Consider the following 15,687-nt stretch of genomic DNA (forward strand, 5'->3'; position numbering starts at 1 on the left):
GAAAGTTCAATCACACAGTTTAATGCAAAATACTTTTTTCATTTTGAAATAATTTTAGACTTCCAAAAATTGGCAAAAATAAGACAGAGTTCATATGCCCAGCTTCCCCAAATAACACTTTATATAATCACAGCACAAGAACCAAGGATCCTGGTAATCAGCTGGTGGCCACCATCCTTCCTGGCCCAGGGCCCTCATGGCAGCCAATCTGTCTCCTTTGACCCCTCCTCAACACAGTTTTTGTCTCAGGACCCTGATACTTGTGAAGAGCACTGGCCTTCACTCCACAGAAAGTCTGTTTATTCTGGGGTCTGCTCACTAGGCTGAGATAAACAAACTCCAGGAGGGCATCAGAGAGGGGACACTGGGCAGGTCATCAAGTGGTGAGCACAGTTCTCTTTACTGCTCCCTTGGGAATCCCGGAGTGCCCTGGGGCTTGCCCCCAGACAAGGCAAACACACTGGGCCCCGACTCCAGGACCCCATGGGTTCTCATCCACACCCCTTGCCACTGCAGTGTGACTGCTATCTTCACCACCGCTTCTGCACTGGGCTGGCCACTGCCAGGAGCTGTCTCTGTCCCGCAGACAAGTGCATTCCTGTAGTTACTCTCGCATCAGTGCAGACTTGAAGAAATTTATTCTGGAGACTAGAGCCCAGTACAACATTCTGTTGTTCAAAGTGGCCCAGGTGTAGATCCCTGGCGGGGACTGTGTTCTTTCAACAAGCCATTTTATTTCCAACAATTCCTTACTTTCTGACACAAAACGGTCCAAGCTCAGGTTGGATTTCCCTGTCCCTTCTGGAGCCTGGTTCCGGCCGTCGGGAGCGGTGCTCCAGCCCTACATGGCTCAAGGGTGTACCTGCTGCAGGTGTCATGGCCTGAGGCCCCCCCGATGTGTGCGCGCGCCCTGATACACTCACACACCTAAATCCATCTCTCTGTCCAGCCACCTTCTCTGTGACATGACCAGCACTCCCAAGACCCGGCTCTTCCCCACATTCCCCAGTTCGCCAGTCCTAGAATGCTCGTTTTCAGAGCCGATGAAAGCAAACCTTCTGGCCAGAGATTAGAACCTGTCTTCTCATCCCCAGCTCGTCGAACTTCTGCTTTCCACAGCTGCTGGGCACATTCTGTCCCACCCCCACCACGACAGGAACCACATGTATGTCTGGCTGGGCTGCCACTGCAGCTGCATGTGGGGTCCCCTTAGCTGCTTTATTTCTGAGCGCATGGAACAGGATGCAGCTTACAGTCAGAGCTACACTGCATGCAGGAGACCATTCTCTTTAGCGGCTGGCATGTCCTTCCTCAATTTCATGTCTGCACAAACACACAGATACTTAACAGTTTCCCGTCTTCCTTACTAACGTTACTACAGATGCTTCTAGAGTCTGCCCCTCTCTCTTGTGTACGTGCCGCCTATAGTGTGAGGTCAGCTGTGTCACTTCAGATCCCACCCCTCAACCCCACTGAGCCCCACAATATGGATGAGCCACAGTCTGCCAAGACTCGTACGCATGGGGATTTGGGTCACTCTAGTGTTGTGCAATTATAAATGATGCCATATCAATAACCTCGCGCACATGTAATTCTGTATGGTTAGCAAACACAAACTAGTTTCATGGCTCAGCTTGGTTTGGTGATAAAAGCCAAGCCCTTTCATAAGCTGGGCAGTAACATGAAAAAGATCTGTAGCGCAATTCCAGTGAAAGACAGAGACTATGTCCCAACAGTGACACACCGCAGAGGGGAGTAGGCACTGCTACTACTCACAGGTGAACGGTGCAGAGTGAACACTATGGAAATGGAAAAGCTGTGGAGTGGTTTCCTTCAGGGAGGGTCGAAGCCAAGAGGCATCCACCATGGAAGGACTGCACACACAGGGATGTAAAGGCAGAGAGTGGACACGGACACGCCTCTACCACCACAGCCAAGGAGGGAGCGATGGTGACTTTTGGGAGCCCAGACCTGGGTCGTGGCTGGCTGTTCCCACTAGGGTCAGTGTCCGAGAGCCAGGGAAGGCAGTGCTGGGCCCCAACCCACCCCCCCCAACACACACGTGTGTCACTCTGTTCGTGGATCTGAACCTTGGCCACTATCAAACTACTCAGAAATCCTGGCTGGAGGTTTGGATACCTGTGAGGTTCAAACAACCTCAGGCAATTGTGGCGGCTGCCCAAACATCAGCGCTGTGGGCTGTGGCACCAGGTCTGTCACTTTGAAACATGCTCAGAGGCCCTAGAAGCCTCTGCCAGATGATACCTTAGCATGGGTGTTCTTCCAGAGGGAGACACAGGAGATCACGTATGTAAGGCAAACTACATGTGTCCTGACACCTGTTCCTCAGTTACATTAGTCTGGTCATTGTGATTAAACTAGTTTTATAAATTCAGTCCACACAGGTCAGAAAATGACCTGTGGTTAAAAGGTACTTCGTGTTCGGGCATTACCAGAAAAACGTTACCAAGTCAAATATGTCAAAAGGCAGATGATCTCTCCTTTCCAAGTTCATATTCTGTACTTTGTTCAAAAACTGGAAATGAACCAGCACACAAGAGCACAAAAAGGAAACCAGTTTGCCAGGGAAAGGCTTGATTTCTGGCAATGTCTGCGTCTGTGGCAGAGGCCGGAGCCAACAGCACACAGCACGCCAGCACTGAGAAGCTACACACAGTACCACACGTGTCATGTACACCGCGTGTCCCTACACCAAGCAGCCACGACTCTGCACTCCCACCTCCCACCCACCATGGTCTCCTCAGGAACTCTGCCACACACCATGTAAAGATAAAACCTAACGCTACTGGGGGGAAATGAGATCTAAAAGCCAGTCAGTTTTCAAAATAACCTGGGAAACATCAAGTCAAGATGTGTCACATTAAAAAAAAAAAAAAAAAAGTCAAGATGTGTCTGTCAAGGAGGGCGTTCCGGAATCCTCTCCGTCACGGCACCTAACTGTAAACTGTCGACATGCTCCATTCTGGACCACCTGGCAGCAGGAGGTCTTCTCTCCATCAAGAGTTGGTTTCTGCCTTTGGTTTTCCATCGGTCAAATCTCCAAATCCCAGTTTTTCCAGTGGTTCTTGGGCCATCAGCTGCCTATAAGAAGTGAAGAAAATGAAGAGCACGGTCTGCACAATGCCTGTGCGTTCACTCCCATCCCGTCCAACCACAGGTCTGGGGGCTGCCCCAGAGCCAGGACACTGCCGGACCTGGCCCCCAGGCCCCTGAGGGGCTCCTTGCGCCCTTTTCCTCTGATGCCTGCACCTCTGGACCCACGAGGGATAACCACTGGTGGACGGTGCACAAAGCCCCCCAGCTGCAGGGTACAGCTCTGAAGGGAGAAGGCAGACCACAGAGACGCTCCCCAAGGTGCCAGTATGGAGCAGACGTGTGAGGCGTGCAAGGGCTCCAACCCCGACATGGCTTCTAGGTCCCAGTGAAGACTCAAGAAGACAAGTGCACAAAGGACAGACCGTATCTGGTACAAATGACCCTGAACAATGCAAGAGTTAGGAGCACTGACCACCCATGCAGCTGAACCCCTTAACTCCTGGCCCCACAAAAGCATAAAGACCAATAGCATACCACTGACCAGAAGCCTTAGCTATGACATAAGTGAACCCTAATAAAAGGTAAGCCAGAAAAAAATGTTATGAAGAAAATCACAAGGAAGAAACATATTTATGATACTGTATATACTGCATTTACGAAAAAAGTCTGCACTTAAGTACGCCCGTGCAGTTCACATGCATGCTGTTCAAGGGTCACTGCATTCCTTAGCTTTACTTGCAACTCAGAAATACTTTGGACACTTGGTGTGTGGGCCCCATGTCATCTCATTCTTGCCCCAGGCCCTGCACAGGCCCACAAAGATGGGGATGCCCCACACAGAGCGCCTGCTGAGCTCCAAAGTCTCCCCTATCTGGCCTCCCACTGCCTACAATTCTGGGGAAAGAGAAGGTGGAGTTTCATTCTGTTTTGTTTTAGGGGCAGGGGTGGGCTGATCCTAACTCTCAGAGGCCATCTGTCTGTCCTCCTTGCCGGTGGGAGCATAGCACCCCCACAGGAACCACCAGGCTCAGCTGGCACATGGGTCACCCATGACACTGGCCATCATCACTTAACACACAGTGTCCAGGCTCCCACCACTGAGCCTCCATACCTTTCCCTGGCCAGCCCCGCTGCCCAGCACAGGCAGCCAAGCTCAGCCAGCATGCTGGGAACCGTGGGACATCGCAAGTCACCTGGTCAGACAAGCCACTTTCTGCAGGTTCTGGGGGGCCTAGTGCAAGTGGGCCACACTTCAGCAGAAAGACGAAACCTTGCAGGGAGATGATCTTTTTTTTTTTTTTTTAAGATTTTATTTATTTATTCATGAGAGACCCAGAGAGAGAGGCAGAGACACAGGCAGAGGGAGAAGCAGGCTCCATGCAAGCCCGATGTGGGCCTCGATCCTGGGACCCCAGGATCACGCCGTGGGCAGAAGGCAGGTGTTAAACCACTGAGCCGCCCAGGGATCCCCAGGGAGATAATCTCAATCTGAACTTCATAAGGGCTCCCTAGGCTGTCCCCGTTAAAAGAACAAAATATGACTGTTTAGACAATGGGAGCGAGGGGATGTGCCCTCGATGGCTCCAGCAATGGAGGCGGGAGTGGGGAAGTTGCCTGCACTGGGGGACTCCGTCCCTTTACCTGTGTGGGTGCTTGGCAATTTCCATCACAAAAAGCTAGAATCCACTTAAAAAGTCCACGTGTAGGCCAGGCTGACTGCATTATCGGACTGTGTCCCTAGAAGAGGTGGACAAGCTAGACAAGCCCTGAGGAGGGGCCTCGCTACTGTCTGGGCGCTGTGACCCCTGCAGTACCCACCTAGCATCCCAGGTGAGCTAAGTGGCCCCCTGGGCCTTTCTCTCTGCATCGTAGGAAAGGGGTTTGGAGCAGAATGCTCAGGCATCTCCACAAGCGCCAGGCACTTCCTGCATGCACTGTGTCCAAAGCAGCAGGGTACAGAGCTGAAGCAGGTGTGCTGCCCTCCAACAGCTACTCCACACAATACAGCAGGACCGAGGCCAGCAAACGCTAAGACCTGACAGACACCCACAGTCACCTGAGCTCCCTCTCCCATCTAGAGAACCAAGAAGTTCCAGGGGAAAGGGACATGGAGCCGGGAAGTGGAGAGCCAAGGCCACAAGATGCTGGGTTTACTCTGTGGGCACCAGTGAATGCCTGCGGCTGGGGCACCAGTGGAAGAGCAGCAGGAAGTCCCATAGGCCTGGGCACGTGTCCTGGTAAAGAAGGCTCCATGCCAGCTCACGTGGGGTGCAGGCCCATTCGGGTCACAGCCGCCAAGCAAGCTGTGCTGCCCCTGCCCCACCCCCCTGACCCAGCATAGCCATACCCAGAGAGCTGGTGGGGGTCACCAAACCTAGAACTGCAAACCTCGTCAGTACAATTTAATCTAGAAGCAGATTAAATTCTATAGCAATGGGATGCAAGTGCTACTCCTTAAACCAAGTGAGGAAACAATGATACCTTTTCACACATCTTGGCAAAAGACAACATCTAGCCAACAGTTCTTAGAACTGACCTCTCTCAGACCTCACTATGGTCTGCAGACGACACCCTCATTGCTGGAGCCTGGGACTGTCGCCCTCCACGGTAGAGGGGAAATCGGGATAGAGCTGGAACTACAGCTGCAAACTGGCCAATTCTGAGAGTGACATTACCAGGACACAACATCATCACAGGAATCCTTAAAATCAGGGACAGATGGGAAGAAAGGAAGGTTCAAATAAATACATCATCGCCGGCTTAGAGAAGGTGGGGGGCATGAGTCCAGGAGCATGGGCACCTCTAGAAGCTGGAAACGGCAGGAAGTAATTCTGCCCTGGAGCCTCCATAAGGAATGGAGCCTGTCCATGCCCCAAATGCAGCCCCAAAGTCTGAGCCATGTCAGACTTCCCACTACAGACCGTGACGTGGGCTGGCGTGCTCCTCCAAACACACTGGCCCGAAAGGAAGGACCTTCATGATTAGTGGAACAAATGAGGAATGAGGAAGAAAAAGCTAGAAGCCAAATAACACATAATTCAAGATATCCTTTCTACAAATCTGTAAATCTTCATAAAATCCAGCTCCTTGGCAAAGTCATAAAAAACAACAAATACAACATTTACTAAGTTCTAAAGCCAAAGGGATGATTTCAATGCCTCCCATTAGCATAAGGAAAGAGACCAAAGAAAACATCCCATTTCCAGTCCAGTTTTTTAGGGACTGAGACATTGAGATCATTGGAATCTTCACGGAAAGCAAAATCACTCTCAACTGTTCCCTACAGCGCCATTCTTTTACTTATTTATTTTTAAAGATTTTATTTACTTATTCACAAGAGACACAGAGAAAGAGGCAGAAACTTAGAGGGAGAAGCAGGCTCCCTATGGGCAGGACTCGATCCCAGGACCCCAGGTTCACAACCTGAGCCAAAGGCAGACACTCAACCAGTGAGCCTCCCAGGTGCCCCTACAGTGTCGTCCTTTTAGAGGCATTAAGTGCATGACTTAGGGCAATAGAATTTTTCAACAGTGTGTTCTTCAAGGGTATGAGAACAATAATGACCAGCACCTGCTGGTCTCCCCCTGAACTCTACCCAAGACTTGCCAAGAACCATCTGTTGTGTTTTTCTATAGCCCACCCGGGAGGCCCATCCTTCACACGAACCTGCACTCTGGAATGTGGCTGCACCGCCCCCGCTGCCCACCCTACCTCATGGGAATCAAAGTGAGATGATTAGAGGCTTGAGAATACAGATCGTGCCTGTATTTGCTGCCTTCTCCATTAACAAGGTAATCCCAAATTTAACAGCTCTTCCTGTGAGAAAATGTGGTCCACAGCTACTACAGCACACATACTTCCATGTTGGGCTACAATGGCCAGAGGCCCTGAGGCAACTTTAAAAACCTGCTGTGGTCCAGGGGTGCCTGAGTGGCTCAATCCATTAAGCATCTACCTTTGGATCGGATCATGATCCTGGAGTACTGGGATGGAGCCCCACAATGGGGTCCCTGCTCAGCAAGGAATCTGCTTCTCCCTACCCCTCTGCCCCCGCTGCTGGTGCGCTCTCTCACATGCGCTCTCTCTAAAAAATAAAATCTCAAAAAACAAAGCTTGCATGGTCCAGTTTTTTACAAGATGCATACAGAAGCATGAACTGGTAAGTCATATATGTGATTTCAGCACAAAAGAGAAAAGAAATCTATAAGAAGCAGGAGAAGCAAATGTGCAAAATCTTGATATTGAATCCAGGTGGTTGCAGATTTTCACTTAAAACCATCCAAGGTGGGCAACCCAGGTGGCTCAGCAGTTTAGTGTGGCCTTCTGCTCAGGGCCTGATCCTGGAGACCCGGGATCCAGTCCCGCATCAGGCTCCCGGCATGGGGAGCCTGCTTCTCCCTCTGCCTGTGTCTCTGCCTCTCTCTCTCTGTGTCTCTCATGAATAAATAAATCTTTAAAAATAAAAATAAATAAAAATAAATAAAAAATAAAACCATCCAAGGGCAGCCCCAGTGGCGCAGTTTAGTGCTGCCTGCAGCCCAGGGTGTGATCCTGGAGACCCGGGATTGAGTCCCACATCGGGCTCCCTGCGTGGAGCCCGTTTCTCCCTCTGCCTCTGTCTCTCTCTCTGTGTCGCTCATGGATAAATAAATAAAATCTTAAAAAAAAATCATCCAAAAAGGGACACCTGGGTGGCTCAGTGGTTAAGCATCTGCCTTTGGCTCAGAGCATGATCCCAGAGTTCTGGGATCAAGTCCTGCATTGGGCTCCCTGCATGGAGAATGCTTCTCCCTCTGCCTCTGCCTCTCTCTCTCTGGGTCTCCCATGAATAAATAAATAAAATCTTCAAACAAAACAAAACCAAACAAACCCAAAAGTCTACAGCCAAAATCACTGACCAAGTCAGAAACACACACATACCCCCTATTTATCTTAATGCCACCTGACCAGCCAGTGAAGCCACTTGAAATAACAGAGCCCACAGAGTGGTCAGTTGCATCCCCCCTGTCCACCCCCAACCTCAGCAGGCCTCAGGGGAGGCTGGCCTCCAGAAGCTGTGCTCAGCTGGGCAAGGCCACACAGACAGCAGGCAGCTCACTCCCAGGGTCAAATGGGGAGAAAAGACAGGGCCCTTCTGCTGGTCCTCCACCAGGCAAGCCAGGAGCCTCTCTGGGGACCCAGAGAGCCCGACTCTGGAGCAACTCCCAGCAGGAGCAGTGGCCTGTGGTGTGCTGGGTACCATGGCTGGCACGGGGATGACTGACCTGAGGTGCAGAGGGGCGAGGGACCTGCTCACACCATCACACACTGACAAAGACCAACTTCAAACTGTCTCCAACGTGCGCAGCACTGAAAAGAAATTCACTTGGTTCCCATGTTTAAAAGACGTGTTAACTTAAACACATGGGCCCCAGTAATGACGTGGGGTGGCCCGCTTCCAATCTAAGCCCCTAGGAGCCTGAACAACTCAGAAGACAGAGTGAGGGCCTTTGTGAGGGGCCCATTCCTAGGGTCCCCTGAGTCCGCAGACAGCCCTCCATACACCTGTAGGGCTGAGAAACACAGAAGATGGTGCCTGGAGGGAAATGTCTGAGTTTGTCATGGGAAAGTAGACACAGGGCTCCAACAGGACTGGTTTATGTCAACCCAAATCCTCAGACAAAGCCGTCTGAAGTCTGGATTCCTTACCAAGCTAACGAAAGGATCAAACAGCAGAAATACTGGTTCTACCCCCACCATGTAACGACACATGAGCCCATCAGAGACCAGAATGGCTTTTTAGTAAAGTCTCAACGAATCCTAAGTTGCAAACATTTGTTTTATTTAAAAGTGAGTTCTGGTAAATTCCATTCAAGACAGAACAAATCCTTCGTCTTTCATCATTTCTGAAACCGCCTATTGTCTCCCCTGTCACATTTCAAGCACAGCCGAACCTACCCTACAGGGAACAAAACATGTTTATGATCTGAGAACGTCAAAGAGAGAAACCATGTACCCACAACCTTCAAATCTTTTGGCCCAGTCAGCATTTTCATGATGTACAATCCTGAAACCTTAATGACAGGTCAGCAGCTCCCCAATTTGGAAAGTAAATACCTCGAGGAATGCAGTCGCTCAGGGAGGCCCCCCCCCCCACTGCCACACAACTTCTGGTACACTAAACCTGGCAGGCCTCCACTGCATTGTTGTGAAAGACACAGGACTCAACGAGCCAGGCTGCAACGACCCCTGGGAGCGGGGGCACGGAAGGTTCCAGAAGTCACGTGTGTCAGCATGCACTTGCCTCTCCATTCTGCATTCTAAATAGGCCTTTGATTCCTTTCTGCACAAAGCATTTTCAAATTTGTTGTCACGGAGACACTTCATAAACTTCTCCTTGAAGCTTTTGCATTCACCTAGAAGGAGAATGGAGACAGCGTTTTCTCCTGGCGCGGACACCGGGCTGGCCGCCCCGGTCAGCTCTCGCCCCCCCCCCCCCAGCCCCGCCCCAGCTCGCCCGGCAGCAGGCGGGGGAAAGCCGCGCCCACCGCGTGCAGGTCGGGCCAGAACCCGCCACAGCGCGTTGGGGACGTTTCGTAGGAAAACGTGCGTCAAGACAACGCGCGCGGCCCGTCAGTCCGCTCTCGGGGCCTCGGCTTCCACCGGCTCCCCCCAGACCCGCCCCCGCTACCGGCCTGCAGGGCCCTGTCCCGCTCCCGCCCGCGCGGGGTGACGTCCGTGTCCGCCCGCAGCGCCGGGCCTCAGTTTCCCACCTGCACCGCCGGCGGACGCCACGGTCCACCCGGCGCACGGCGCCCCAGGACACGCAGCACCCGAGGCCCCGCGCGGGAGCCCGCCCGCCGCTCACCGAAGTGATCCAGCGGGAAGCTGCCCTTGTCCGGGGGCCGGGGCTGGAAAGTCTTGGACCCAAAGTTCATAGCCGTCGACATGTTGGCACGCCCCCCCCCCTGGGGTGCGGAGCGCGCCGTGCGAAGGGCGGCGGGCCGAGCGCCGAGCGGGCGCCGCGAGAGCGCCGAGCACGTCGAGCGGCCAGCGGCCCCGGGCGACAGGCCCCGCCCCCGCGCCGCAGGCCCCGCCCCCGCGTCGCAGGCCCCGCCCCCGCGCCGCAGGCCCCGCCCCCGCTGGGCTGTGAAAGGCTCCCATCCGGGCTGTTCTCCAATTTTTTAAAAAATTATTTATTTTTTTAAAGATATTTTTACTTATTTATGAGAAACAGAGACAGAGAGAGCACGGCACAGACACAGGCAGAGGGAGAAGCAGGCTCCATGCAAGGAGCCTGACATGGGACTTGATCCTGGGACTCCAGGATCACACCCTGGACCAAAGGCAAGTGCTCAACCGCTGAGCCACCCAGGCTTCCCCAATTTTTTTTTCAAGATTTTATTTATTTATTCGTGAGAGACAGAGAGAGAGAGAAAGGCAGAGACACAGGCAGAGGGAGAAGCAGGCTCCATGCAGGGAGCCCGATGTGGGACTCAATCCTGGGTCTCCAGGATCATGCCCTGGGCTGCCCGCTGTTCTCCAATTTGACCCTCACAATAGCCCAGTGGCAGAGACCCGCTGTCCTTTCCTTATAATATGGAAACAAGTCCAGAGAGTCCCAGCAGACGCACAGCTTCGGTCCACAAGAAGCCCAAGAGCAAGTGCACTCACATCCCCAGGCGCCTGGAAGGCTTACCTGATAAGGAGGGAGTGAGGGCCACACACTGAGTGGCTCCAGCAGCAGAAGCGTCCTTGCTATCAGCTCTGGAGGCCAATGTCTGAGACAGAGGGGTGGCGGGTCTGGCTCCCCCCAAGGTTCTGGGAAGACCCTGTCACAGTCTGTGCCCAAACTGCGGATGGTCACTGGCAGTCCTGGGGCTCCTGGGTGGGTGCGTGCACCCTGCCTCTGCTATCACCCTCCTGTGGGGTTCCCCCTGTGTGTCTGTGTCTAGATGTCCCCTCACAAGGACACCAGCCAGATGGGCGGGGCCACTGTAAGGACTTCATCCTAATTACATCTGCAATGGCCTTATTTCCTTTTTTTTTTTTTTTAATTTATTTATTGGGGCAGCCCAGGTGGCTCAGCAGTTTAGCACCACCTGCAGCCCAGGCATGATCCTGGAGACCCAGGATCGAGTTCTGCATCGGGCTCCCTGCATGGAGCCTGCTTCTCCCTCTGCCTGTGTCTCTGCCTCTGTGTGTGTGTGTGTGTGTGTGTGTGTGTGTGTCTCATGAGTAAATAAACAAAACTTATTTTATTTTTTTAAATATTTAATTTATTTATTCATGAGAGACACACAGAGAGAGGCAGAGACACAGGCAGAGGGAGAAGCAGGCTCCATGCAGGCACCCAATGCAGGACTCCATCGGAGGACCCTGGAATCACGCCCTGAGCCGAAGGCAGACTTTCAACCGCTAGGCTACCCAGGTGTCCCTGCAATGGCCTTATTTCCAAACAAAGTCACCTCCTAGGTATCGAGGGTTAGGACGCCAACATCTGAATTCACTTGGGGCAGGGGATGCAGCTCAGCCTAGGATGAAATGAAAGTGCATCATCAATGGTTCCAGCTCCAGCAATCACTTATGATTACTACCACAACAACAGTGAAAGGGCTAAGTGGAGACCCCAGGTCTCCCAAGAACAGCTGCCCACAGTCCTGCACCCTGGGCAACTACTCCTCTTCTCCAAACCCGGCCTCCGGATTTCATGTGGAGGGAGGAAGTGTGCACCTGTGTTCTTTGATTCTGCCAGAGTTCTGGCCTGCACCCATGCCTCCATCCCATGCGTGTGCCCACCATGTCCCAGGCCCTAAGCGGATTGGGTCCTCAGCCACAGAACTCACCCGCTACCGCCTCTCCCAGACCCTGATGTGATCCAATGAGCCCGTTCCAGCAGCTGAGGGCCTTACAGAGAAGTACCAGGCCAACGAGTCCTCACAGCCCCCACCTCAGGGCGCCCCCTGCTCAAGGCCTAACTTGGATGCCCCCTTGCCAGGACCCCAGCACGCCTGCGCCTCCTCAGTAGGCACCACTGGATGTCTGTGCCTGAGGTTGCATTCGTCTGTATTCAGCTCCGTGCTGGTGCTGAATGCCAGTGGGGTCCGTTGGGGGTCCACAGGGAAAGCCCACTCCAATTGTTGAGGCCTTGATCAGAATCAGCCCAGTGTTCTGGGCCCACTAGAAACTACAAAAGGAAAACTGCAGCTTGATGTGGTCACATAAAGGACTATTGCAAGCGCTAGCACTAGGGGCCACTCACTGGGTTATTCGTTAATATGTTTCCAGGGCAGTGAACAAAAGACGCTTTTATTACCCAGCAAATAGCACTTTTCCACTTGACTAGATCACACCAGTTAGCAGTAAAGAGGGACAGCCCTGCCCCCAAGGTGGCCTGGGCCTCTCCCTCCAACAACCTAGAGGGACCAATGAAGCACTGGAGGCCCAGTGACCTAGAGGTGACAGCCAGCTTTTAATTGACATGTCTATACCTGGCAAATGATTATTGCTTTGTATGGGATGTTTGGATTTTTATCTGCAGCACATGGATACAAAAAGTGGGGGAGTAACTGATGTTTCTGGAAACCCGCTCCGTGTGAGGCTGTTTGGCACGGGGCCCCTGGAACAGTGACTGGTACACAGAGGACACTCAGTTAGTTGTAGTGAAGGATGAACCTGGTTCAGGAGGTGTTCTTACCTTCATCTCACAGGGAAAGGACTTTCTTGCCCCAGGTTATGCAGCCAGCTTGTGAGCTATCTAGCACAGTGTAACAAACGTTCCCAACTCACTGGTGTAAAACATCCATTGTTGGCTTTGCTCAAGAATTTGCAGTGTGGGCTGGCCTTGGTGGAAATGACCCGCCTGACATCAGCTGGGGTCACTCGACCTCAGGGGGTCTCAGCCTGAGGCCGCCTCCACCATGGTCGTGAGCCCCCAACCAGAGGCAAGGGCCGGGAGCCTGCTCTCAATGGAGAGGAGGGCAAAATCACAGCATGAGAACAGCTCCTGGATCCAACTTTGCCTGAAACTAGATGTCATAGGTCTTTTCACTTTAATAAATTCTGCTGCAAAAGTATACTTTTCGAAAGGATGAAAACATAGTTCTCAGAACAATATAAACTGTGCATATGTCAGTTTAATTTAACACATGGATGAAGGAATTTGGCCAGATGGCAAGGCTGGTTCTAGGAAGGGCGCCCCAACCCTGATATATCCACATCTGGTCAGAGGAAAAGAGAGGATGCCAGAGTCAGATTGCTCGGCTGAACCTGGAACAGGTTAATGTCTTACAGGGCAATAAACCATAATCTTTGGGATTATCTTTTCTGCCAGACAGAAGTGATTTGCATTTTTACAGGAAAAACAATCACTTGCAGCTTTTTAGTTTCCTACAAGTGAACGTCTGGCTTGAGGGCACCTGGGCCTGGTCAAAAGTGAATGTAAGTCACATACACGGCCCTGCCTGGGAGGGTCGGATGGTGCTCAGTCAGGCTGGCTGGACCAGGACTTCAGGTGTACGATGAAGGGACACAGTGTCACCCATTTGCCTTATTTCTGCGTATTGGGGAGTTACCCTGAACACTGCTTATTTGAGCCTGGGGCTGCAAACACCACACACAGGGCGGGGGGTGGCAAACCACCAGAAACCTATTCTCACCCGGCTCTGGACGCCAGAAGGCTGAACTTGAGATGGGCAGGGCTGTGCTCCCTGCAGAGCTCTCGGGGAGGGTCCTTCCCGCCTCTTCCAGCTCCTGCTTGCCCCGCATCCCCTGCTTATGGCCACAGCCTCCATCTTGGCCTCCGGGGTCACCTGGCTTCTGTCTGTGTCTATGTCCTCTACTCTTCTGTCTCTGCTAAGGACACCCAACATTGGAGTTAGGGCCACTCTATTCCGGGATGACCTCATTTAAGCTTGGTTACGTCTGCAAAGATTCTCTTTCCAAACAAGAGCCCATTCTGATGTTCTAGGGAGACATGGATTGTGGTAGGAGGCCATTCCACCCAGTACACGACTCCAGCCAGTTTGGGTTTTTTTCCCCTACAAAGAGTCCCCGCTGCACAGAATCATGGCAGACACCATGAGCCTTGGAGGAAGGTTCCCATATGTGGTGGAGCCAGGAGGTATGTGCAGAGCCCTGAAGCTCAGAAGTGCTGAGCTTGAAAGTTGTTCTTTATGCTGAGAAAATTGGCAAGCTGGCCTGGGCTGGAGGCGTGGGCACATCCCAGCAGCCCCCCACCCAGCACTGGCACCAGATGGGGGCAGTACCCGGAGCAGCTGTAGAGGGGCTGGTGAGCGAGGGCCCCTCCCAGCACCCTCCACGGGGGGATCATGGGGAGAGCCAGGCCACGCGGGGGTCAGTGGGCACAACGCCCTGCCGGCGTGGGGCGAAAATCAGCCAGAGTCTAATGCGGAGCAGCCCCCTGGCATGGGGATTCTGGTTCTAGGAACTGATTTTTTTTTTTTTCTAGGAACTGATTTGACAGCACCCTTTGCAACATGTGCACACAGGTATTTTGAGCAGGATGTTTTTGGCCACGAGACAGAACAATGCAGAGGAGACAAGGAAGCCGTATGGTGTCTGATGCGGCCACGCTGTCACCGCAAAAATAAAAAGCAAGTGAACAGAGGGAAGGAGACAAGGGCGGGAGGAGACTCTGGGGTGGACAGGGGTGTTCACTCCCTCAAACTTGGCGAAGGTTTCATGGCTGCATGCACATGTAAACTCGCTTGAACACGAGCTGTTTGCTGCACATGAATAAAATTAGAACCAGCGCAAACAGGCACACACAGCACCAGGTGCAGCACAGGTGCCAGCGTATCTGTCAAAGGACGCATGAGTGAGCGGCATGGCGAGGAGAAGGCTCACTTCACTGGAGGTCGCTGGTGGGCTATGGACCCCCCGCTGATGTGTGTCCATCATCTGCTTAATGGATAAATATCCACAGGAACACCTCCACATGAGATACAGCCTATTGGACACCGTGGTGGGTTGACTGGTTGCCCCTGCAGAAGACATGCCCAGCGATCTCTGTGCAAGCGGTGAGGATCCTGGGGTGAGATCACCATGGGCTATGGCGGGCCAGGTGGGAGAGTCAGGCCAGGTCCTTCCAGAGAGCCCTCAAGCAGCTAACTGGCCCATGAGCCCCCGTGCAGACTTCTGGTCCCAACTGCCAGACTATATTTCTGGGGGTTCTAAATGCCCAGCTGTGGTTCTTGGTTTCACTGCAGCCCCAGGGGTCACACAGGTGTGAGCTATGGGGCCACTGGGGCCCTCAGCAGGATGTGTCCCCAGTGTTGGTGGGCACTCCCTAGAAGTTGCTGAGGATGGGCCTCGGATGAGCAGCTGGAGGACAGGTGGCCTGGGAGGTCGTGGGGAAGGGTTTCCCAAGGCCTGGCCAGCAACAGGTCCATGGCATCTGGGCATCTGAGTCCCATGACCTCGGGGACACAGCAGAAGCGGTCACACTCTCGGGGAAGAGGGACCCTGAGCCCTCAGGGAACGCGGGATGACTCTGAGGGAAGATGGGACAGTTGCTCCCCACCTCCACAGACCCTTCTACAACCTTGCCCTTCCCCTTGGACCTGGGGCAGCCTCAGGACCCCCCACCCCAAGGTGACAAAACTGTGCAACTCCAAAGCCAGGTCACAA

At 53.0% G+C, this 15,687-nt stretch overlaps 1 protein-coding gene across 5 annotated transcripts in view; it reads right to left on the bottom strand.

Annotated features, from left to right (window-relative positions):
• The window catches only part of LOC129519549 (cytochrome c oxidase assembly protein COX19), a 29,333-nt gene continuing 13,646 nt past the window's right edge, over window positions 1-15,687 (bottom strand). For 3 of the 5 annotated variants that reach the window (XM_055340159.1, XM_055340157.1, XM_055340161.1), the window contains exon 5: window positions 11,354-11,570. In XM_055340159.1, the coding sequence (XP_055196134.1) occupies window positions 11,543-11,570 (28 nt within the window). In that variant the 3' untranslated portion in view covers window positions 11,354-11,542. Of the gene's footprint in view, window positions 3,099-9,336; window positions 9,453-9,904; window positions 10,042-11,353; window positions 11,571-15,687 lie in introns of those variants that run through there. The other 2 variants (XM_055340162.1, XM_055340160.1) reach the window with 2 other exon arrangements.

The sequence above is a fragment of the Nyctereutes procyonoides genome, unplaced genomic scaffold (assembly GCF_905146905.1).
Source record: "Nyctereutes procyonoides isolate TBG_1078 unplaced genomic scaffold, NYPRO_anot_genome, whole genome shotgun sequence".
Lineage (NCBI taxonomy): Eukaryota > Metazoa > Chordata > Mammalia > Carnivora > Canidae > Nyctereutes > Nyctereutes procyonoides.